The 26,296-nt window shown below is 39.9% G+C and overlaps 1 protein-coding gene across 3 annotated transcripts in view; it reads right to left on the minus strand.

The window, feature by feature from the left end:
- The window catches only part of Fnbp1l (formin binding protein 1 like), an 82,429-nt gene that overhangs the window by 48,455 nt on the left and 7,678 nt on the right, over positions 1 to 26,296 (minus strand). For all 3 annotated transcript variants that reach the window (XM_028881453.2, XM_028881452.2, XM_028881451.2), the window contains exon 2: positions 2,693 to 2,808. In XM_028881453.2, the coding sequence (XP_028737286.1) occupies positions 2,693 to 2,808 (116 nt within the window). The remainder of the gene's footprint in view (positions 1 to 2,692; positions 2,809 to 26,296) is intronic.

Raw genomic sequence — 26,296 nt, forward strand, 5'->3', positions numbered from 1 at the left:
TACAAAGTGCGAGTCTGTCTTGAAAAACATTAAAACAAATGGTGCTCGAGAGACCTCTGCTCTTGTTTCTGCCCCTGTTCTTCCATTTCCCCCCCTCTGTTCTTCCATTTCCCTCTCTCTGTCCTTCCATTTCCCTCTCTCTGTTCTTCCATTTCCCCCTCTCTGTTCTTCCATTTCCCTCTCTCTGTCCTTCCATTTCCCTCTCTCTGTTCTTCCATTTCCCTCTCTCTGTTCTTCCATTTCCCCCCCTCTGTTCTTCCATTTCCCTCTCTCTGTCCTTCCATTTCCCTCTCTCTGTTCTTCCATTTCCCTCTCTCTGTTCTTCCATTTCCCACTCTCTGTTCTTCCATTTCCCACTCTCTGTTCTTCCATTTCCCTCTCTCTGTTCTTCCATTTCCCCCTCTGTTCTTCCATTTCCCTCTCTCTGTTCTTCCATTTCCCCTCTGTTCTTCCATTTCCCTCTCTCTCTGTTCTTCCATTTCCCCCTCTCTCTGTTCTTCCATTTCCCTCTCTCTGTTCTTCCATTTCCCCCCTCTGTTCTTCCATTTCCCCTCTCTGTTCTTCCATTTCCCTCTCTCTGTTCTTCCATTTCCCTCTCTCTGTTCTTCCATTTCCCCCCTCTGTTCTTCCATTTCCCTCTCTCTCTGTTCTTCCATTTCCCCCCCTCTGTTCTTCCATTTCCCCTCTCTGTTCTTCCATTTCCAACTCTCTGTTCTTCCATTTCCCCCCTCTGTTCTTCCATTTCCCCTCTCTGTTCTTCCATTTCCCTCTCTCTGTTCTTCCATTTCCCACTCTCTGTTCTTCCATTTCCCCCTCTGTTCTTCCATTTCCCTCTCTCTCTGTTCTTCCATTTCCCCCCCTCTGTTCTTCCATTTCCCCCCTCTGTTCTTCCATTCCCCTCTGTTCTTCCATTTCCCCTCTCTGTTCTTCCATTTCCCTCTCTCTGTTCTTCCATTTCCCACTCTCTGTTCTTCCATTTCCCTCTCTCTCTGTTCTTCCATTTCCCCTCTCTCTGTTCTTCCCTTTCCCTCTCTCTGTTCTTCCATTTCCCCTCTCTCTGTTCTTCCATTTCCCCCCCTCTGTTCTTCCATTTCCCCTCTGTTCTTCCATTTCCCCCTCTCTCTGTTCTTCCATTTCCCCCTCTCTCTGTCCTTCCATTTCCCCTCTCTGTTCTTCCCTTTCCCTCTCTCTGTTCTTCCATTTCCCCTCTCTCTGTTCTTCCATTTCCCCCCCTCTGTTCTTCCATTTCCAACTCTCTGTTCTTCCATTTCCCCCTCTCTGTTCTTCCATTTCCCCTCTCTCTGTTCTTCCATTTCCCCCTCTCTCTGTTCTTCCATTTCCCCTCTCTCTGTTCTTCCATTTCCCCCTCACTCTGTTCTTCCCTTTCCTTCTCTCTGTTCTTCCATTTCCTCCTTTCTCAAGGGTGTAACAGAGAAGAGTGGCTAAGATGCAGCGTATGAAATGGAAAATCCAGAGGCAAGGGAATAGAAAGGAGGAAGCTGAATGGAATTTACACACAACAGAAACAAGGAAAAGTAGAACTACAACAAGGAGCAGTTTATTTCACCCCCGAGTGGAAATATTCCTGGATTTTTCAATCATGTGGGCCTATTTAAGTGGAATTTTGTCCTCTGAAGCACCCTCTTAGCTAAAACTTCTATAGGATGGTCTTCAAACTTTTATCAAGTTCCAGCAAGACTACTTGTAAAACTGTGATAAACAATGATAACTGTGCTATTTGAACAAAATCTTAAGATTAATTCCACCAAATTTAAGATTTAAAAACTCCCCCTATAAGTATTTTGCCAATAAATATTTTAACATAGAAGCTCAGCTCAGCACAAAGTATATTTCCAAGACTTAGAAATTCTCAAATATTGTTTGTTTTTGCTCTTTTTTTGGGGCCCGCCACCTGGCTCCCAAATAAATCATACACAGAGGCTTATTCTTACTTATAAATGCCTGGCCTTAGCTTGGCTTGTTTCTTGTCAGCTTTTCCTAACTGTAAATTACCCCAGCTACCTTTTGCCTCTGGACCTTTTTCTTACTTCTGTAACCTTATTTTGTTTCTTACTCCATGGCTGGTTGTGTGGCTGGGTGGCTGGCCCCTGATGTCCTCCCTCCTTTTCTTGCTCCTTCCTTTTATCCTCCCAGATTTCTTCTACATAGTCTCTCTACCTGCCAGCCCATCCTACCCTTTCTCCTGCCTTGTTATTGGCCATCAGGAGCTTCACAGAGTTAAACAAATGCAACATAAACAAAAGTAACACACCTTAAAACAATTGTCTACACTCAAGTTCAATGCATTAGAGACTTCTAAAAAAAATAAATATCAGGGAATATTGAAAGTGTAAAACACTGAATACCCCAGGTCTTGTGTATTTAGTCACCTAAACGTTTTATTTAGAGGCTTGAAGGTGGAGAGAAACTAAGGAAGACAGCAGACTCTGGCTGCTTAGACAGGGTCTCCCTTTGCTCTGAGATTTAAGGGTGTTAAATGTCTTTGTGCAATCAAAGTGACTTATGATCCAGTTAGTCAATATTCCCCATGACTTCAATTAACCATTAGTTCTCTAATTCAAACCAATTTGGATCAAAAACACAAGGTTTAATCTGTACAATATTAAAATAATATTAAGATGCTTAAACACATTAACTTCATTTCTAAAAAGTGAAAAATAAATCAACTTACCTCAATTGTTTCGCATAGTTCTGCTCAATTTCAATCCTCTCTTTAACAAACTTAGCATATCTTTCCAAGAAGTCAATTCCCCACTGTGTATGCTTATCTAAGCTATCGAACTGATCCTAGAAAAGGAAAGCAAGAACAGGTTGAACAAGCTTGAAATTGTATCCCCAAATATGTTAACCAGTTTGATATTTGTACAGAAAAGTAATTAAGTATAAAGTGTAAAAGGAAGCCCCTAACTCCACCCACCTTTTCCTAAATCAGAAGGACAAATGTTGGGAACCACCTTTGGTCTGCAACTGTAGCTTTTCCTGGACTATCCTTTGCAGCTTTTGGTCTTGCCAAGCCTCCACAACCAAATAAGCCAATTATTTAAAAGAAATCTCTCTAGAGTGCAGTTATCACTCCCTACTACCTCGAGCACAGAGGGCTAGCCTGGGCTCATCAAGTGAAGCAGCCCATCTAAAGACTATAGTGACAGCAAACACCCCTGTGTCTACAACTAGAAGGAGGAAGCAGGGGAAACAGCTGTAAAGACAGGCTCAGGAAGCCGAAGAAACAAGACTAGTTTGGGGAGGATAAAGCCATCAGGCTACAGGAAATAATGGACAAGCTCACCGTTTGCTCCTAACTTCCCGTGGGCCATACTTAATAAGCAGATGAATGATGAGGACATATTCACAGGGCTGTGCTGAGGAACTACTGGGCATTCTTACAAGGGAGCTCCCTAATCATCCGCACAAGGGTAAATTTCGCCTCACACCTTGACTTCTGTCACTTCATATGAGCTCAGAAAGGTAGTGTCCATTCTTTTCCTTTCTGTTGCACTTTGCTGATCCACTACTGTGAAACTATCCCATTCTCACTATCAAGAGTCTTGTGCTCCCAGTTCCTAATACTGAGAATTTTACCCATCATCATAGGAAAAATTAAAGTTAATAAAGCAAATAGAAAGCAAAACAAAAACAAATCAAAACAAAACAGAAAACCTTTCTTTGTAAACATACATGTATGTGTCCTGTTGGTTCTGTTTCCCTGGAGAACACTGAAGAGAACTTTACTCACATTGAAACAAACAGAACTTGGCAGTCATTGTTTTGGCCTAAGCTCCTCTAATAAGTCCTGGATTTACTCATGCTGAAGGTCTCTGCTCACCAGGCCCAAACCAAGTTACCCATCAGTAACTGGCCTGAGAGATCAGGAAAGGGAAAACAGAGACAGATAGTAATAACCAAGCGCCTATGTAGGCCAGTTCTAACATGCACATCTTTAGCAACTCCCACGTGGAAAGTAACATTTAAACCTCCAAACTGCCTTTTGTTCCCTTCTGCTTTCTCAGCCCTTCTGTCTTCAGGACCAGCACACTCCTTGGGTTTTATGGACTCAAGTGTTGCCCAGATACAGACCTGTAAATCAGGTCAATTATAATCTTTAACTTTTAAAGTTTGTCTTTTGACAGATTTGCTGCCAATAAAAGATACAGTACTTGTAGGTGCCATAGATAAGTGATAGGTGCATTTCCAAACATTCATTATCAAAATCCTTTCTCCATAATTCAGATTGCTTTGAAAAAGTAACTAATCACTAACCATTAAAACTTCCCTTTATCTTTTAAAGATACAAAATTTTCAAAATTACATATTATGTGAGCATATAACTGACAGCCACTTATTTAAAAAGGTACCGTCTTTAAAGCATCCAAGAGATTAAACAATGAGTTTATGAGAAATAGATTTAAGGGTCCCTCCCAATTCTTCTTGGGAACACTGTAAACAGTTTATCTTCCATACACTATAAAAGTATTATTTTTGTAGGATTAACTATAACAATATATCTCAATGTTCTATGGACTCCGCTCATTCATTTTCTCCTTACCTATAAATAATGAAGTGAATACATTTCAACCTTATTTCAACTTCCCTTTTAAAATTCCAGTCAAAGCACAGGACTAGTGACAGAATGGAAAAACTCCAGTCAACATATTACTTTACTGGTAGCTAACACAGTTTTCTCAAAGAACATTGTTTATTACTGAGAATAAATGTTCAACAAATCTTTTCTTTAATGGCTCACACACAAAAAAAAAGTGGTTCTAAATATACTTGTATATTGAAACAGAACTAAAAGGCACGATAAGCTGAGAAGTACTAGAAATATCTATACTTCAATCAAACTGCATGATCAACTGTATGACAACACTGGGGTGCATTTTGTTATTGTTGTTGAAAAAAAGAAAAAAAAGCCGGGCGTCGATGGCGCACGCCTTTAATCCCAGCACTCGGAAGGCAGAGGGAGGCGGATCTCTGTGAGTTCAAGACCAGCCTGGGCTACAGAGTGAGTTCCAGGAAAAGTGCAAAGCTACACAGAGAAACCCTGTCTCGAAAAACAAACAAACAAAAACATTCCTCTCAGGGCAGCTACTTTGAAGGCAGAGGCAGAAGACCCACTCGGGCCCAGGAATTTTCAGAGGTGTTTTCTATGCAGCTTCTAAGTACTTAGCCTGTTGCCATGTTGTTGCTATGTGCTGTCACTACATATCAGTATCCGTACTACAAGAGCAAGCAAGAAATACTGGGCCTGTGCCCTTGTTCTGGGCATATACAGCTTCTAAAACCTTTAGACTTCCCTGCGTGACAGAGACAGGCTTCTTTGTTGATCTTTAAGAAGGCAATCATTTTTCCTTCCTAGTCAGATGAGTGTGAGACCTCATAGTCCCTCTGAACTACACTTGATTTCCCTGCTAATGAGGTGACTTGGAGTTGGAGGTTGTTTACCAAAGGAATCCTGTTAATGTAGGGTTGAAACTTCCAGTGTTCTTAGGAGAAAAGGGGATAGGGTGTCCCTATCAACATTGGTTATTAAGTCAATAACCAATGATTTAATCAGTGATGCTTATGTCATGGAACTTCCATAAAAATCCTAAATGGTGTGTTTAGAGAGCTTTCTTGGTTGGTGAACATAGCCATGTGCCTGCCACAGTAGCCTTTCTGGACCTCATCTTATGTGCCTTTTCATATGGCTGTTTATCAGCATGCATCATCATCAAGGAACAGTTAAGTGTTCTCTGAGTTCTGTGAGCCCTCACAGCAGATTATGAAGCCTGAGGAGAAGGTCAGAGGAACACAGCTGACTGCAGTCAAGTCATTTGGAAGGCCCAGAGGCCCAGGACTTATACACAGCACCTAAGGTGTGGTCAGTCCTACTGTGGTAAGCCCTTACACCTATGAGGTCTTTTCTTCATTAAAAATAAAAACTAGTTTTTCCTCAAAATACAGTAAGATGACAAACATTAGCTTGGCCATTTCTTAAGGTCTGCCTATGCTCAATGTATTAAATTTAACCCAGTATCTCTTTAAATCCAAGACATCAGTGTCAACTCGTGCTTTACCCTAGTAGACTTGTAGATAATATAAGAATTCTAGGGTTTTCTGCTTAGCAGATCATCTCGCATGCTCTTTTCTTAAGATTCCTACTTTAAATACTGAACTATGCTTGTCGGCTCTGTATTAAGTCATTATTCCCCTGCTGAAAAGTTACTGAGTTTTTCCAGCACTCAGAAGGCTGATATGGGAGAATCAATTATGACTGAGGCCAGCCTAGGTTAGACAGTGAGTTCAAACCCAGCCCAGGTACATATCCCGAGACCTTGTCTCAACAAACAAACAAAACTGTTTTTAAAGCATATGCTATTTTATTTTCTCTAACAGTCAAAGGCATTCACACTGTGGTTTCGCCAGCTAGAGTCCTGGGCTTTTTCATGTATTAGCTTTGCCCTTGGCCATGCTACTCCTGAACCTGCCTGATCTCACCTAAATCTCAGAAACATAGGCTTTCAAAAAAATATTTTGAGTTATTCATCATTTTAAAAATTAAAAAATGAAAGTTTTAAAATTCAAGTAATCAAGATATCGAGACAACATGGTTAAATTTTATTATTAATAGTTAAGTTACAAGCTATAGAATCTTTAAAATATAACACCTCTGCACAAGGTTTTACAGTTTGTAAGATTTATTTTGTGTGGTGTTTTTGTGTTTGTTTGCCTTTCCCCCCCCCCCAAGACAGGGTTTCTCTGTATATCCCTGGCTGTCCTGAAACTCACTTTGTAGACCAGGCTAGCCTTGAACTCAGAGATCCCCAGCCTCTGCCTCCTGTGCTGGGATTAAAGATGTGCGCCACCATGCCCAGCTATTTTTGCATTTTTAATTAGGGTGTGTGTGTGTGTGTGTGTGTGTGTGTGAGAGAGAGAGAGAGAGAGAGAGAGAGAGAGAGAGAGAGAGAGAGTGTGTGTGTGTGTGTGTGTGTGTGTGTGTGAGAGAGAGAGAGAGAGAGAGAGAGAGAGTGTGTGTGTGTGTGTGTGTGTGTGTGTGTGTGTGTGTGTGTGAGAGAGAGAGAGAGAGAGAGAGAGAGAGAGAGAGTGTGTGTGTGTGTGTGTGTGTGTGTGTGTGTGTGTGTGTGTGTACAGGTTCCCAGAGAGTCCAGAAGCATCGAATCCCCTGGAACTGGAGTTGCAGGCAGTTGTGAGCCTCCTGATGTGTGCCGAGAACAGAAAATACTCTTAACTACTGAGCCATCTAGCCCACGTTTCTTAATTTTTGACAAAAATCTTATATATGTATACAATTCTAATTAGTTTGTTTTAAGACAGAGTCACATATAGTTCAGGTAAGCCTCAAACTCACTATGTAGTTGAGGATGACTTTGAATTGCTAACCCTCCCGTTTCCACTCAAGAGATTATGGGTGCTGTAGCCATGCCCATGAGGACTGAGCTCAGGGCTTCATGAGCGCTAAGCAAGCACCTGCCAACTGAGCTATAGTCTTAACCATACAACTTCTAATTGTTAATGTAAATACTCGGTATTGGTATTGGAGAGTTGGACCTGGAGACTAAAGGAAGATCAAGAGTTCAAGACCAACTACATAGTGAGTTCAAGATCTGCCTGTATTAAACAGCAAGACCCTGTCTCAAAAACACAGAACAATCAAAATAGAAACAAAAATACTAGACAATTAACAAGTAGAAAACTTAAAAATGCAATTATTACATTAAATATACTTTGACTAAAGTTTTACTATAGTTTTAAATTAAATAGGTCCTAAATAAATGTCAACTTTATTAAACAAAAGTGAAAAAGTAACATGAAGGTAAGTAACAAGTCAGGTTGGTTCTGAGTAAAACAGACTTTGAAGGATAACCGCTGGGAGCAAGAAGATCAGAGTTAGAAGAAAAAAGAGTTGAGGTCAAGTCTTAAGATAGAGACATTCTACTATGCTATAAACATATTTTGTAGGTTTTATTCTATCTCAAACAGTAGATCTACAAGCTGAAAATCATTATTAAAAAAACAGTTAATATATTTAAAATGCAAATGGAATTCTTTACTTTTATGTTAAATTTTGCACAATGCACTGAGTAGTAATATCTTGGTCTTCAGACACATTAATTGCAATATATCAAGAAATAAAACCTATAATCCTAGAACTAGGGAAGATAATACAGAACAATTGCAATGAGTTCAATCAAGGCCAGCCTCGAGTATATAGGGAATACCAGGCCACCAAACAACAGTGTACTTACTTGAAAAACTAAAATATTTGATAAATAAATGCTTATTTTAATTCTTTAATTTTACTAATGATTTTATTTGAATCAACTTTAAGCAGAACCAAAAAATACACTGGTTGGCTGACTGACTGACAGATGTTGGAAACTGGATCTCACAATCCTCCTGCCTCAGCATTCTCACAGCTGGATAAGCTGCCCTACTAAATCCAGCTCACAGGTCAATTTTGCAGAAACAAAATAATATCAATTACAAAGTTGGTCTAGTTATTCTAAATTCAAAAACATTAGATCACAAGGAATATAACTTGCTGTTATATACTAGTCTTCAATCAAATAATTTAATTTTTCATAATTTATATACTTATGGAATTCAAAAACAAATGCTAAATCCAGAAAAGTTGACAAAATGGACTTCATCTGAAACTTTGGCACATGAAAGGCATTTAACTGCTGGTTGAATAATCATTCTGTTTGCATACTGCTTTGGAATTTACAAAGCCTTTGCATATTATTAGATGTCACTTACAAAGTCTTTTCAAATATGACATTTTATAAATGTGGACAGCAAGTTTCCGAAATTGAGAAATTCACCTAGTATTTTCACTCTAAATCTCATTTTCTTTCAACTACAAGACATTATTATTTGGTTAAGGTTAAATATTCACATTTATTAGGACACAGTGGTCCCAGACATCTCATTTTGATATAAGATCACACACTTCCTACTCTAACGTGGCAAACACACTAGGGAAAAGACAGAGACGATCTAAAACACAGGACGGATGAAGCCACTCTGAAGACATCTACAAGTCAGAAATAAGAATCAGAATATTGGGCTGGGGAGCTGGCTCTGCAGATAAAGGTGCTTTGATACCAAACCTGACAACCTGTGTGTGATCCCCAGAGTCCATGGGATGGAAGGACAGGACTGACTTTGGCACGCTGTCCTTTGACTTCCATAGGAAGCTGTGGCAGTCTCATGCCCACCCACAAACACACATACACATGTAAAGAAATACCAAAAACAGTTTTAACTACTGCATTATCCAAGCAGGCAGTCTATCATCGCTTCCTTGTTCTAGCTCTCTTTGGCATGTCTCTCATTCCAGATTATTGAGTCCAATTTCTTTGTTCCCTGCCTTAATCATTCTCTCTTCCTTTCAAACACATTCATTCATACATACCAGTTTCTGTGAAATGAATCCTCCCGATTAGTGGTGTGCCCTAAATGAATCTTTTCTCATATTAAATTCAAGACAGCTCTTCTGCTTCTTTTAGACATTTTTTAATTTTGTAAAATATTTCAAGTTAGTTTACTTTATTTACCTCAGAATAAGGAAAATATTCTAAGCTAGAATCAGCATCAACTTAAATGTCCCACACTATTAACTCAAATTACGTTTGTTGCTCCAATAATCTACTATATGTACTAGCTCATAGATATATCTATTCAAATTACTTTCATCTAGATACCTTAAATATAATTCAGTATAAAACAACTATCACAAAACGTTACAAGTTTTTTCAAGTCACTTTTAAATATGCAATTCTTGTTTTTATAATTACTTTGGTACAGCCTTGCTGCATCCAAATGAAGTCCTAATAAAGTACTCTGGTAAAGTCCCAAGGGACACCACCGTTTAAAGAAGACTTTTTAACCGAAAGGCTGAATAATGACTCTGCTGTCCTAGTTTAGACTTACTTTATGGCTCTGGTTTGCCTGCCAGAGTTCCTCCAGCACTTCTGAATACCAAACTACACTAAAGGCATTTCAAAGACTAACATGACTGACTTTCCTCCTCTGCCTCCTATGGACTGCAGAATCTAAGAGATCAATTATGCCCCCGAGTCAATCAATAGCATCTACACACAAAGAAAACTGAACAATAATGTACTTTTGTATAACAATTTAATTACTTGATGTTTCTCTAAGGTAGAATTAGAAGCTGTACATCTGGACAACTCGGGCATCTTTAAACTTAAATTTTTTAACTCAATTCTAAGTTAAGCTCACAGTGACTTCAATTTCAACACAAACTATCTCTACCACAATTTCCTTTGTAGCTTCTCTAACACTGACCAAACTCTACCTACCTCAGATACCTTTTTTTTTTTTTTTTTTTTTGGTTTTTCGAGACAGGGTTTCTCTGCGTAGCTTTGCGCCTTTCCTGGAGCTCACTCTGTAGTCCAGGCTGGCCTCGAACTCATACAGAGATCCGCCTGCCTCTGCCTCCCGAGTGCTGGGATTAAAGGCATGTGCCACCACCACCCGGCCTTTTTTTTTTTTTTTTCAGATACCCATTCTTATGGTTATTTCTATTGTAGTTAACAGTACTACAGCATGACCCTCCTTCACACCTACATGGAAACTCAAGAATCTCACTCAGATGTCTTGTCTTATCTCTATTTCCCTCAAAACCCTTGTCCAGCAATTGACCCCACAGAGACTAGTACTAACACATTATTATCTTTTATTCCCCGCTTTTCACTTCCATCTTTTACACACGTTGGGGTCCATAAGCCATCATTATAATCACTCCTTGCAAGTTATTGCAGATTGTCCTTGCCACTGTCAAATGTTAACACTGATCTTATATTCAGCTTTTAATCAACCCTTCCTCATGCTACCGTAGAGAGGTAAAGACAAGAATCACGTTAACTGGTGAAACTGAAATTTCTGTCTACTAAACTAAGGGTTCTTTAATGCTACTTGAGCCCATTCACTATCCCATTATCCTATCCAACTATCTCATCCCTTATTCTCTTACAGTAAATTTAAACCATCTCCTACCCATTCCACTTGTAGTTAACAACTTTACTTCCTATTTCACTAAAAAAGAGAACAATCAAAGATTTCTATTCTTTGGGATAAAAAGATGGGAAGTTAGCAAAATTAACATGCACTGTGGGAAGATTACCTATAGAGACACAATACTCCTTTTATATACAGATATTTAGCCATGAATAATGTTAAAGGGCTAAGTACACACATGCTACACACACGTACACACATGTGTACACACACACACATATACACACACACACACACACACACACGAATTCCACAAGAAACTACATATACCATAAATTCTTAGCCCCTTATGCAATCTTCTGTGACCCAGAAATCCTATCCAGTGCACCTCCAGAACAGTCCTGTAATTTCACTTATCAAAGGTGGGAGGAGCTTAGCATTAGAGGCCTTTGAAATGTAGCTTGAAAGTCACCAAAAGAGCTATGGCTTCTGCTAAGACAGTTTAACATTCACTATCTCTTGTGACTCCCACACTCACATTTGGGGGTGCCCTATCTTTTCTCTGAATGCTTCTCTTTTTAATACTCCTTCCTGTTTTATCACACGTTAATCTCTCTTCCTAATAAACTCCACTCTTTTCATACTAGCTCATCCCAAAATTCTTTCTTGCAGCAGTCAAGAACCCTAGCTTCATCTGAGCAGAGGTCTCTGCAAAGAACTCCTCCAACTGGTGCTGGTTGTAGCATGGAGCCGTGTCAAGCTCCTGCCCCATGCTACTGACGTTCCGACCCTTTTTACCACCGACACCTGTGTGTTTTCTTCGGCCGCCTCTTTGGATTAGCTGTCTCCACTCCCTGTCTTTTGCTTACCTGGAAACAAGCAGTCTCAAGTTCAGCTGTTAAAACATTTAGTTTCTACACGCTCACACACACACTTGGTTTATTCCAGGGAAAGCAAGAAGCAGGTTAAACAAGGTACAACTAAAAGGCCAGGAAGGAAAGTAGTTGATGTTGAAATGGAGTAATACAAGGCTCAGAATGCCAATCATGTATCTGTATCTTCTACCCCCAAAATCTCCCACTTAGTCCAGTTATCTATTCTTGATCTCTGAACTTCAGGTTCCACATCTACATGGTTTTAATGGGAAAAGATCAAATATAAATAAAGCATTTAACAGAGAATTTGGCACTGGGATCTATTATTAATTCATTTAATCCATCAAAGAAAAGAATGCTGAGCTTGGCATTAGACATAAAAAACACTATGAAAAAGAGCACTGTTAATCAAATAATCATAAATTTAATTGTACTGGCTAATATCTATGGAATGTGTGCAATACTAATAGTTACAATATTAGAAATCAGACTGAAATAATTCAACAATACAAGATTTGGTTTTTTTATCTTCTAGCAAACTCAGTACACATTTTGTGTTTTCACATAATTTAAACTACAATAATATAACAACATACAGTACAGCAAGGCTGTAACGACTATGATCCCAGCACTTGGGAGGCTAAGGCAGCATTGCAAATTCAAGGACAACCTGAACTACAGAGTGAGACTTGAGGTGATATTTTATTTGTGCACCCCAATAAAGTTTATCTGGGGATTAAAGAAAAAAGCCAGCCACTATATTAAACACAGAGGTCAGGTAGTGATAGCACACGCCTTTAATCCTAGTATTTGGGAGACAGAGATCCGGATCTCTGTCAGTTCAAGGCCACACTGGGAACAGGGCCAGGCATAGTGGTACAGGCCTTTAATCCCAGGGCTAGTTAACCATGAAGGTCTGGAGGTCTGTAAAGACAGAGAGGAAGTGATAGAGCTGGGTGGAAAAAGGAAGTGATGTAGCTGGGCAGAGAGAGGAAGTAAAATGGCAGGGCACAGAAAGGTATACAGACATGAGTATACAGGAAATAGCTCTGTCTGGAGGCTGAGGAGTTAGTAAGGTGAGGTTGTCCTATTCCTCTAATCTCTCAGTTTTCATCCCAATATCTGGCTCTGGGTTTTTTATTAATAAGACCGTTTAGCAATTTGTCTTACAGAAACTGACTCCAAAAGAGGAGGGGAAGTTAGGAAGATAGTTCTTAAAGGCATGAAGACCTGAGCTCAATCCCAGAACTCGCATACAAAGCCAGGGTGTATAATGGTATGTGCTTCTAATTCCTGCAATAGCAAGATGGAAAATGGACTGTCTTAGTTAGGGTTTCTATTGCTGTGAAGAGACACCATGACCATGGCAACTCTCCTAAAGGAACACATGGCTCACTTATAGTTCAGAGGTTTAGTCATTATCGACATGGAGGAAAGCAAGGCAGCATACAGGCAGACATGGTGCTGGAGAAGGTGCTGAGAGTTCTTACATCATGACTCACAGGCAACAGGAAGTGGTCTGGGATAGTGGGTGTGGCTTAAACCTATATGAGACCTCAAAGCCCACCTCCACAGTGACACACTTCCTCCAACAAGGCCACACCTCCTAATAGTGACACTCTCTTTGGGGGCCATGTTCTTTCAAACCATGTGCTCCCAGGTAGATCCCTCCAAGTCAGCTGGTCTGCTAGTGTGGCCTACTGGGCAAAGTTCTAGGCTAGTGAGAGAGACTCTATTTTGCACAAAAGGTGGAAAAATTTGAGGAACACACGTGAGATTGTCCTCTGACCACCACATGCACATACATGTGCATTCACACACACATAAAAATGTATGTGATCCCCACACTCCTCTCTCTCAAAAAAACAAAAACAAAAAACAAAAACAAAAACAAAAAACAAAAAACCCACCCTTACTGTGCTGTATATCTTAGCAACCTCAGGACACATTTTCCCCTGCTGCTTTACTGAAAATTCATCTCTCCCCTAAAGGAAACACTTTATAGATGCTCATCCTTTTTGTTTCCCTGAACATAAACACTGCAGGGCAAAAATAGTATGAAGTTATTAAGTGGTATGTAGCTCAAAGGGTGGGCAGCATAAATAGCATGGATATTCGAGACAAAGGGATATTTCCAACTACTACCTGCAGCAGGCACACTACTCAGAATTTACAGATAGTTTATTTCTGGAGTTTTCCCATTTAATACCTCAGCTACCTTGGGTAAGTGAAATTGTAGAAAATAAAACCACACATAGTAAGAGACTACAGAATCATTTCCTTGGAGCTGACATTTTGCCCTGAGACCAGAGAACATAATCAACAGACAGAGAAGCCAAGAGCAGAACTGGTCTTTATGTGTATGCTTTGTATTTTTAACACGGAAACTCTCCAGAACAGTGATAGCTTCCTTCTGCAGGTTCCTCTTTGATTTCTTGGCATTCTCAGTTGGGTTCATTTTCTTTTTCACTCTGGCCTGGCTTTCCCTTTTCCCTTTCCAAAAGAGATTCTTAATCTCCCCAGTAAATGCAAAGTAAGTATAAATTCTAATCATAGGCCTTTAATGGCTAGAAAGGACTTTAAATATCAGTGTTTGTGGAGAAGGAAACTGAAGCACAGAAACTATTTGCCCAAGGTAACAGAGCTAAGTAATACAACTGAATCAAAGACCTGTGAGTCTTAATTCCCCGTTTTCTTGCTCCAACTCAGTCCACTTACTTAAGTAAATACTCTTAAGCTACATTTATTATTTAGAAATCAAATAGGCTTCCTGGTGCTAATCTAATCTGAAGGGATACTTAGCTGTTAGTATATTCTTGGGAACAATTCCAAGGAGTGACCTCATGCTACTCTTACCATGTAATTATGGTTAAATGTGGAGATAATTTAGTTCTACCCATATATGCTGCTTTGGAAGAAGCAGAGTTGACCCAGACAATACTTGATGCCTTTCTTTCATTAGTATTATCAGAAGGCCTTAACATTTACAATTAAGAAATTATCATTAATGAATTATATCATAGAGGATACATATACAAGTATTTACATCTATCTGATGAGTTAGGTAGCTTGTCAGAAGTTATGAAAACGGACTAACTCTCCCATCCACACCCCATTCCGTCCCACCCCCAAGACCTCCAATCAGCTTTGAAAATGAGGATGAGGGGGTATTCCGGCTTTGTTGAAGCTCTTTCCTTCCGGCTAACCTAGTTACTTAGGCCATTATCCTAGTTATTTAGGTCCTTTCTGTGATAAGAGCAGTTAAAGAAGGGTTGGCTCCAACTTTGAGCGTACAGTCCATTATGGGAGGGAAGCCACTGTGGCAGGAACCTGGGCAGCGGGCCACATTAAATCTCCTTCCCATTCAACTGGGACCCCACACAACAAAATGGTATTACCTACATGACAGAATGTCAGTTAAACCTTTGGGGTAACACCTTGTAGTCACATACAGAGGTGTTTCCATGGTAATTTTAAATCCTATAAAATTGACAAGTAATAATCATATCTGTTTTATAATTTATTTTTTATTTTTCTTTCATTATTTTAACCTACTCACTCTTGTTACATAATTTTTGGTACAAAGAATGGGACCTGAGTTCTACTTCTGGCCCTGAGTAAATACATAATACTCTAATATGCCCAAAAGATTATTCTCAAATTACTTTTTATATGTTGCATTTAATTTCTTCTTAATCCCAAACGCTTTTGTGTCTATCTGGTGGTCTGAATGAGAATGTGCCCCATAGGCCTATATATTTCAATACCAGGTGAACTGTCTGTGAAGCCTTGAGAGGTGTGGCCTTGTAGGAGATATGTCACTGGAGGCAGGCTTTGAGAGTTCCAAAGACTGACATCATTCCCAGTGTGCTCTCCCTACCTCCTGCTTGTGGTCTGAGATACAAGCTAAGGTACGGTGGCAAGAACAGCTGAGACATCACAGACTTCAACACTTTGGAACTATAAAGCCAATTAAGGACTTTCTCTTCTAAAACACCTTGGTCATGGTGTTTTATCGAAGCAATTGAAAAGTAGCTAATACAGTAGTTTATACAAAAATATCTTCTGCATAACAAATACATAATCAAGATAAAGACATTAACACTGATTCAATCCCACCACTTAATTTTCAGATCCATTCAAGTTTTAGTATTACTTTAGTTTTCCTTTACAGGAAAAAAAAAGAAAAATCAGTTCTAGAGTATGTCACAGTTACTGGCATGCTTACATCTTCAATCGGAAATCATTCTGGTCTTTCCTAACTTTGATGGCCTTCTCATTTCTGAAGTTTACGAGCTAATCTTTCTGTAAAATAGCCATCAACTTTAGGTTGTCTGATACTTCCATATAACCCTGATTGTGTTTCTTGGGCCACAACCATCCTGTGCCTTTGTACTGCATCCAGTGAGGTGGCATGTGATTTAGACTACCCTATTACTTGTGATGTTGACTGATCACTTGATTAAGGTGTTATCTTAAGATGCCTTTTTGTTTGTTTTGGTTTTTCGAGACAGGGTTTCTCTGTGTAGCTTTGCGCCTTTCCTGGAGCTCATTTGGTAGCCCAGGCTGGCCTCGAACTCACAGAGATCCTCCTGGCTCTGCCTCCGAGTGCTGGGATTAAAGGCGTGCGCCACCAAACGCCCGGCTAAGATGCCTTTTTTTAAAAACACATCTCCACCATTCTTTAAGCACTTTTAGTTTCTACATTTTAGGTTCACATTGCATTTTTCCTGCACTAACTTGGCATCAACTATATCTCAAAACAACAACAACAACAACCAGAAAGTCCTATTTCCTTTTTAGTGAATAAAGGTGTTCCGAAGCCAAAATTTTAATGTTATGTATGCTCACTGCTATTTGAGCTATCTCATTTACAAAGCCTGTCAAAAAACAGAGTACAACTAAAGACACAACACACACATTTATTTACCTTTTTATTGTTGTATGTGTACATGTATATAAAGTGTTTACACCAAAATCTCCAATTCCAATCTAACACCACCACTTTGAATATTGGTAATTCCATTCTCCAAAAGTTTAAAAAAAAAAAAAAAAAGGTCTTTTTTTGTTTGGTTTGGTTTGCTGTTCTTTTAAAATCCCTAACACAGTTACTCATTTGAACAATCCCCAGTGTGTAACACCCATCTCCAAGTGCCACTGGTGATACTGCCCACTCAGATACTTTCTTCACTGTACTCGGGTCACAGGTTGCTCCTACTATGGCCTTCTCCATCAGGCTGATACCACTGTTTCCTCCCATCCATCCATCCATCCATCCATCCATCCATCCATCCATCCATCCTTTCTCTCACCAGCTAGCTCCACTATTTTGAAGCTGGCTTCATGTATGGATGCCTTCCTTCCTCATTTCACTTGGATTCCACTCTACTGCAATGGTTACTCTCATCAACCTCATGGTCTGGTACTCCAGTGTCATGTGGAAGCTGTCCTATTTTTACTTGAGCCCTGGCTTACCATTCCCACTCCTGACATCCTTAAAATTCAAATGCTCAAACCCTGATTTAGGATATTACCTCTTCTAACCTTGTGAAGAAACCAACATTGTACAATCTCGCCTCGACTGCTCAGACAATAAAAGAGAAGGGGCAAGTTCCTCCAACTCACTTTGGATTCTGTCTGGCATCCCCCACTTATCCCTAACTGACCCTCTCCCCACTCCCCAAAACAGGGCTTCTCTGCATAACAGTCCACATTGATCTTCAGATAAAGCAAGGAGAAATCCACAAAGTCTATTTAATGAGCAAAGGAATTTATTAGGGGGTAACTCACTACAGCACAGGTATTTGTTGTAGGGTCTGGGAAAGCTGAGCTTTGTCCCAGGCTCATCTTCTTCCAAGATCTGCCCGGTCAACCCCAGCATCCACACCACAAGGGAGTGAAGAGAGTGCAGCATATGTGCCTCCCAGGTCTTAAGGGTCCTGAGCGGCCACGCCCCACGGGCATGTACTTCAAGGTCATAGGCAGGTGTAGCAGTCACCTGCTGCCTCACTAGGGATGGTGCTTCAAGGTCATAGCTAGAACAGCTACCCACTACACTGTCCTGGAACTAACTTTGTAGACCAAGCTGCTGAAAATATTCTTAATTTACACCATTTGCGAATTCTAAACCACAGTAAGTAAGTGTATGTCCTAGAAATTTTCAAAAGTAAAAATGCACTCAAACAGACATGTTTGTAACAGCCTGGTGCCACACTGTAAAGAATATCCCAGCCACTGCAGGGACTTAGGTAGTAGGGTCACAAGTTCAAGACCAGCCTAGACAACTTAGTAAGAAACTCGCAAATTTTAAAAAAGTAGAAAGAAGCTAGGGATGTAACTCAGTGATAGAGTGCTTGTCTAGCCTTTACAAGAACCTGGATTCAATTCCCAGTACCAGAAAAGGGAAGTCTGTTTCTGACAATGAAATCATTAGATGGTCTGTACTTATAATGGTATTTAGAATTACAGAAAGGATTAAAATTGGTTAAAGAAACAGATGAGGCAGAATATTAAAATTATTATTAAGATTTTATTGCTTTTAAATTTCAAAGATAAAACATTATAACCACAAAATACATTAAGGCAAGATATGGTTATAGTGGGATATCTAAAATAGAAATATGGATTTTTTTTTTCAAATTAAACCAAAGAATTTATTCTCTGCTCATGCACCGTTATTACTAATAGTAAAACCTTCAGTTTTAGAGTAAGTGGTGTCTTCTTTTAATCCACTCAAATTTAGAGCATGCTTCCTTTACTTTCATATCTGGGGGCAGTAACAGCTTTGTACTACAACTTGCTTTGTATATTTAAAGGCTTAACAAGAACCAGAACCAGAACTGTACAATATTGGGTGTACCAAGAAGTTTGAAGGATGAACACACAGAGCCAACATCTACAATATATGTAAGATATCTGCCTTGGAGTTTTTATTCCAACAGGTCATTCAGCAGTTGTTCCTTATAAAAACCAAATACTGAGGCAGCACACATTTATATGCAAGTCACGAGTTCATTTTCCGTCTACTCACAGGACACTCACTTTGTATAATAAACCATCTATTCGCTGCATCTCCCCTGCCAGCACTTACTCTCAGGATACAACCACCATTTGGGATATTTCAGCACTATCTTATTTCTCAATGTCTTCTACTCTATTGATCCTTGAACCCAAATTTCACATTTTCTAGATCAATCACATTTCAAAATTCAAAAGTGATCATGTAAGGTGACACAGGAGTTAGAAGCACTGACTTCTGGGCGAGTGAGACAGCTCAGTGGATAAAGCATATGCAGTGTAAGTACTGGAGATCAACTGCTCTCCATATCCATATAAGAAGAAGCCGGGCAAACACGGCGGCCTGCCTCTGACTCAGAAAATAAAAGGAGAGAACTCACAGAACGCAATAGGGAAGACACGCCCAATGTCGGTCTCAGGCTTCCACACACAATCTCCTCTCCTGGATAAAAATTCTCTCAGAGCAATGTCTCTGCTCTATACCAATCTGCCTCTCTAGAATCACTCCATCTGCACCCCTCTGGACCCCAACAGACTGCATCAGTGGATTCTCTTGTTTTCTAACCCTTCCTTAGGCTCCAGCCATGGGAGAGACAAACAGGATGAAAGTGAGGCCAAGGTTCTTCGTTCTCTGGCACTCTGCCTATCAGGAACCTACAAGTTTCCTATGTTCCTCTACTGAAAGTCATAGATCCTATCAGGTACACTTCAGTCCAAACTATGTATGAGCCTGGCAACCATTTCCTTCTCCTGCCTTTCAGGCCTAAGGAGCAATAGTTCCACGCTGTTACCATGACAACTATACTGGTAATGTACCGTTGGTACTTTTTCTTCATTGCTAGGCATGGTGGTGCACTCCTGTAATGTCAGTGCTTCTGAAGTGGAGGCTTCAAGATCAGTTCAACTGACTACAGAGCAAGTTCAAAGCCAGCGCAGGTAACATGAGACCATCTCAAAAAACCAAAAATGTCTCTTTATTAAACACTGTTGTGGGATATTAACTGAAAATGTGTTGCTGTGGATATCGCTCTGTATAAATAAAACACTGATTGACCAGTAGCCAGGCAGGAAGTATAGGCGGGACAAGCAGAGAAGAAAATTCTGGAAAGTGGAAGTCTGAGGCAGAGAGATGCTGCCAGCCAGCGCCATGAGAAGATGTTAAGATACCTGTAAGCCACGAGCCACATGGCAACTTATAGATTAATAAAAATGGGTTGATTTAAGATATAAGAACAGTTAGCAAGAAGCCTGCCACAGCCATACAGTTTATAAGAAATATAAGTCTCTGTGTGTTTACTTGGTTGGGTCTGAGCAGCTGCAGGACTGGCAGGTGAGAGAAATTTGTCCTGACTGTGGGTCAGGCAGGACTGGGGAAAACTTGAGCTACAATGTGTTACATTTGTTTATGCTGTGGAATACTTGTTTAATGATGCAAAGATGTGTTGCATTCTTTTATGCTGCATTTGTTTAACTCTGTGAAGCTGTGTTACTTAGCCTGTCTAATACACCTAATTGGTTTAATAAAGAGCTGAACAACCAATAGCAAGGCAGAAATAAGGATAGGCAAGGCTGGCAGGCAGAAAGAACAAATAGGAGGAGAAATCTGGGAAGTGCAAAAAGAGGAGGAAGACACCAGGGGCCAACCACCCAGCTACACAACCCACAATGGAGTAAGAAAACAAGAAAGGTATATAGAAAAAAGATAAAAGCCCAGAACCAAAAGGCAGCTGGGATAATTTAAGAAAAGCTGGATAGAAACAAGCCAAACTAAGGCCAGGGATTTATAAGCAATTATAAGACCAGGCTGGCCTCAAACTCACAGAGATCCACCTGCCCATGCTTCTAGGGCCATGACTAATGTGATGTCTGTTCAAAGATAAACTCAAGCAAGACATTCGGACTGGAGAGATATGGCTCAGCAGTTAAGAGTGTGGCCGCTTTTCCAGAGTACCCAAGTTTGGTTCCCAGCATCAACATTGGACAGCTCATAGCCATGTATACCTCCAATTCCAGGGGTTCCAATGCCCTCTTCTGACCTCCTTGGGCAGTGCACACATGTGATACATATAAACACAGGCAAAACAGTCATACACATAAACTAAAAATAAGTAAAACTTTTTTAACGAAAAATGTTTCCCATGAGTATCTTGGAGAGCACTAGAACACAGTGGGCAGCATTATCACTGTCATCGTCGTCTCTCTCTCTCTCTCTCTCTCTCTCTCTCTCTCTCTCTCTCTCTCTCTCTCTCTCTCTCTCTCTCTCTCTCTCTTTTTGGTTTTTTGAGACAGGGTTTCTCCGTGTTGTTTTGATGCCTGTCCTGGATCTTGCTCTGTAGACCAGGCTGGCCTCGAACTCACAGATATCCGCCTGCCTCTGCCTCCCAAGTGCTGGGATTAAAGGTGTGCGCCACCACCACCCGGCTATTACTGTCTTCTTTATAGTAAACTGACAGACTGCTATGCTACCAAGACCAAATTTATCCTCTTAGTTGACTTTAGTATGCTGTCAAGGTTCTCCAAAGGCCTTCAGACTTCTAGCTTCATCCTCATTTTACTTTTCTGTCAATACCAGTTATTCTCCTAATACACACTACCACAGGAATTTAAGGTGAACTTTCCCATATTTAAGTTAACTGAGGTGAATAGATTTTTCCCCCTAAAGTTTTACAAATGAGCTAAAGGTGTGGCCCTTTTGTTAAGTGTCCCTAAAGCTCTGGGTTCCAGTCACAGTACTGGGGAAAAAATACACAACAGGAAACAGGTACAGAAAAAGATGCTCAGGGGCTGGAGAGATGGCCCAGTAATTAAGAGCCCTGGATGCTCTTCCAGAGGACTCCAGTTTGACTCTTAGCACCCACACAGTGGCTCACAACCTCTGTAATTCCAGTTCCAGGGGATCTGATGGCCTCTGTGGGCACTGTATGCGTATGGTACACACAATAAATACTTGCAGGTAAAACATCCAAATGCATAAAATATAAATAAATAAAACATTTCAAAAAGATGCTCAACACCATTTGTCACCTGATAAACCCAAATCCAATTCACAATGAGGTACTACTTTCATATACTACGATAGCTATGGCTATAAGCAGATGAAGGGCTGGAGTGAAGGCTCCGAAGGATGCATACTGCTCTTTCAGAGGACTCTAATTTCAGTTCACAGCATCCACACTGGATGGCTCACAGCCAGCACCTCCAGCTCGGACATCCTCTCCGGCCTCTGTGGGCACCTGCACTCCTATATACAGACACACATAATTACAAATAAGAATACAATATTAAACTAAAACAATTTATAAAAAAAAAAAGGCAGACAAAGGCCAGTGAGATGGCTTAGCAGGTAAAGGCAGGCGCCACTAAGTCTGATGATCTGAGTTCAATCCCCAGAACCCACACTGTGAAAGGAGAGAACTATGTCTCCTCTCCTCCTGAAAAAAACTAATGTTAAAAAAATTAAGGTAGATGATTGCTGTGGAATAATTTTTTTGTACACAAGTCTTCATAGCAGCATTATTCATAATAGAAAAGAGTAGAAACAACCCAGTGGATTAATAAAATGTACATATGCATATAATGGAATATTATTTGATAAAAAGAATCAAACACTGATAAACACTACAAGGTGGATGACCTTTGAAATCATTATGCTAACTGAAACATGGCCCATCAAGAGTAACTACATATTCTATGACTCTGTTTATATGAAATGTCCATAATAGATAAATCTGCAAAGAAAGCTGAATGGTTTCCTAAGGCTGTAGGTAGAAGAGAAAACACAGAATTGACTTTCATGAATATTATCTCCCCTTCCGGCATGACAAAAAAAAAAAAAAAAAAAAAAAAAAAGCACAGCAAACAGACCACTGATAGGGAAAGTAATAAACAGATAAGGCACATGGAATTTGTGAGGGAGTAAAAGGGAGGGAGGGATGGGAGAAGGGAAGGAAGGAGGGAGGAAGGGATGAGGAAGCAGGGAGACTGGGAGATCCAGTGCATGTACACACACATATTTGTGTCTAAATGTAGAGCCTACAGGTTGATAGCAGGTGTGCAGATTTGAGTAATTTATAGTAAGAACAGAATTGAGGGCTAGAGATGGCTCAGGGGTTAAGAACACTTGTTGCTCTGCAGATAAGCCAGGTTCAACTCCTATCACCTACATGGTGACTCACAACCATCTGTGACTCCAGTCCCAGGGTACCTTATGCTCTCTTCTGACCTCCACAGGCACCAGGTACCCACATACATACAAGTAAAATACTCACACACATGAAATAATAAACTGTATCTTAAAAAAAACAAAAACAAAAAACAGTATTGACTTCTCACAGTTCTGGTACCTGCTGAAACTGCTCTCTGCTTCCAAGCACACTGTGTTATCACATGATGAAGTAGGAGAAGCAATGAGGGGAAACTCTTTCCTTCAAGTCCTTTATAAGGGCTCCAATCCCATTCTTGAAGGTAATGTCTTCATGGCCTAATCATCTCCTAAAGATCCCACTTCTATATACTGTGTTTGAGATTAGTTTCAACTAGAGTTTGGGGGAGGGAAACAACCAACCAACTATATTGTGACTATTGTGAGTAACACTGCAATAAATAAAGAATAAAGTCATCTCTTCAACATGCTCTCATCATATGCTTTAACTATATACCCAAAAGTGAGATTTTTGGACCATATGAAGTCTAGTTAAAAATCTTTAGGAACTTCCATACTTTTTCCACCAAACATACACAAGAGTTCTCTTTTCTTACATGTTCACCAAAACTAACTTTTCATCATTCTGCTAAAAGCCACTTTTCATGAGCTATGAGGTGGTATTTCACTGCGATTTCATTCTGCATTCTCCTGATGAGTAGTGACACTGAACATGTTTCCATACTTGTTGGTCTTTTGATTAATGTTTATTCAGGTCTGCATGCACAGGTGTATGTCATGATGTGTGTGCATGTATGTGTGGGCACATATATGGAGGTGAGAAGACAATCTCAGGCGGCAGTCTTGTCTTCTACTTTGAGACAGGGTCTCTTTGTTTCTCACTGCTGTATACACCACATTATCTGCCTTGTGCATGTCCAGGGTTCTCCTACTTCCACTTCCCATCTCTGCATCAGAGTACCAAGACTTCAGATACATACTTCACAAGGAAAGACTCAAACTCAGGTCCTCAGTACACAGCAAGCACTCTGCTTCCTGAGCCATTTCCACAAACCTGTTTGCCTATTTCTAAGATCATGTTATGTATTATCTTGAGACTATATCCCTTATCAGATAGAGATTACAAAAAGTAATCTTCTTTCCTTTGTTGTATAGATGCTTTTCAGTTTAATGTAACTCCATTTGTGCCTATTGTTGCCTTTGCTACGAACACTTTTGGCATCAAATTAACAAAAAAATCTTTGTCGAGACCAATGTTATTATGGAGCTGTCTTTGTTTTCTTCTAGTATTTTTAAAGTTTCAAGTCTTCCATTTAGGTCTTTAATCCGTTTGGTTTTGTTGTTTTTAGGGTTGTTGGGTTTTTGCGGGAGGGGTTATGGTATGAAATAAGGGTCTAATGAAGTTTTCTTTAAAAAAGCAAAACACAAAAAAACAAACAAAAACTATCTTCCATCTAAACCAGCAGTTCTCAGCAGTTCTCAACCTGTGGATCTCAACCCCTTTGGGGGTCAAATGACCCTTTCACAGGGTTCGCCTAGGACCATTGGAAAACACCAATATTTACATTACAATTCATAGCAGTAGCAAAATTATAATTATGAAGTAGTAAAAACAATTTTATGGTTGGAGATCACCATAACATGCACTATATGAAAGGGTTGCAGCATTAAGAAGGTTAAGAACACTGATCTAGACAATGAAGTACGAGAGAATATGCTCTAAGATACAAACTGACAATCCTATTAAAGAAGTGCATTCAGAACTGGGGATGTAGTTCAGTTGGTAGAATGCTGGTCTAGAATGCACAAAATCCTGGCTTTAGTCCACAGCACTGCACAAACCAAGAGTAGGGGTAGATGTCCACAATCAGATTATCAGGAAGTAGAAGGCAGGAGGATTAGACATTCAAGGCCCATCTTTGCTGTGTAACAAGTTTGAGGCCAGCCTAAAAGTTACAAGAGATCTTGTATGTATCCAAAGAGGGGAAAAAAAAAAAAAAAAAAAAAAAAAAAAGTACATTCACAAAACAAAATACACAATAAATCAGCTCTTACCTATTAAGAACATAATAGCAAATGTTAAAACTTCAATACAAGAACATCCTGGCTTCCAATAATGCCAAACTAGGTTATTTAGATCAGTATCACTATTCCATTGGATAGTGTAGATGAAAATGTGGATAAAATGTATTTCAATAAGCTAAAGCAACAAACACAAGTCACGGTGGTGTGGTTTAAATGTGAAATGTCTCACACGGTTCATGTATTTGAAAACTCGGCCCCCCGTTGGTGGTACGGTTTTGAGAAGTAGTGGAAACCATTAGGAGTGGTGTCTAGCTGGAGGAAGTGGTCACTCAGAGGCAGGTCTTGAAGAGTTACAGCCTGCCCCATTTCCAGGGGACTGCTTACTGAGCCAGAGACAAAGCAAACCATACATACCATAATCTCCCAGCACCACTGACTAGAGCTGCCTCAGCCACCATGTCCTCCCTCCCATGGCCGGAACCCTATGAAGCAGGAGCCAAAACAAATCTTTCTCCCTTAAATTGATTCTATCTGGTACTTTGTCAGAGGACAAAGAAAAGTCACTAAAAACAAAATAGTATGGAATTACAAGGTCATAAGTAAAATAGAAATGAACATCCAGAAATGAATGAATGCATTTGAAAGCTACCTCTATCCTAGGAAGTTGGACAATTTTGAAAAATTAGATCTTTGTTTTAATAAAATAACAAGAGATAGGAGAAGAGAAAGCAAATTCAACAACCACGCAAGTGAATTCCAAAACCTTAAACTTGGTTTAAAATGGTCCCAGACTGGTGGTGACCTTAAACAGGGCAAAAGAAAGTATAAGTCCATAGATGGACAGTTCTTACAGATCTCGGGTCAAGATGGGAGAGAATACAGGAGGACATATCAACTGTAGGAGCATGTAACAAAAAACTGGGTGCTCAGAGTTCTCTCCCTTTTAGAATTGGAACAGCCCAAAAGTATGCTATTGAAGATAATCAATTGTACTCAAATAATCAGGAAACAAGACTCCCAGATCTAAATAAACTGAGAACATTTTCATATGAAAAGATGCAGCTGGTTTATTTCCAAGCTATGAAAAGGATGCTAAGGCTACAACAGAAACAACAGGTGTAGCTCTCCCTCAGAACCATAGGGGAGTGAACCCAGTACTGCTCACAGAAAGAAGAAACTCTATGAGTGCGTAAGTCCCTTCCACAAGGTG

This window comes from Peromyscus leucopus, chromosome 6 (genome assembly GCF_004664715.2).
Source record: "Peromyscus leucopus breed LL Stock chromosome 6, UCI_PerLeu_2.1, whole genome shotgun sequence".
Lineage (NCBI taxonomy): Eukaryota > Metazoa > Chordata > Mammalia > Rodentia > Cricetidae > Peromyscus > Peromyscus leucopus.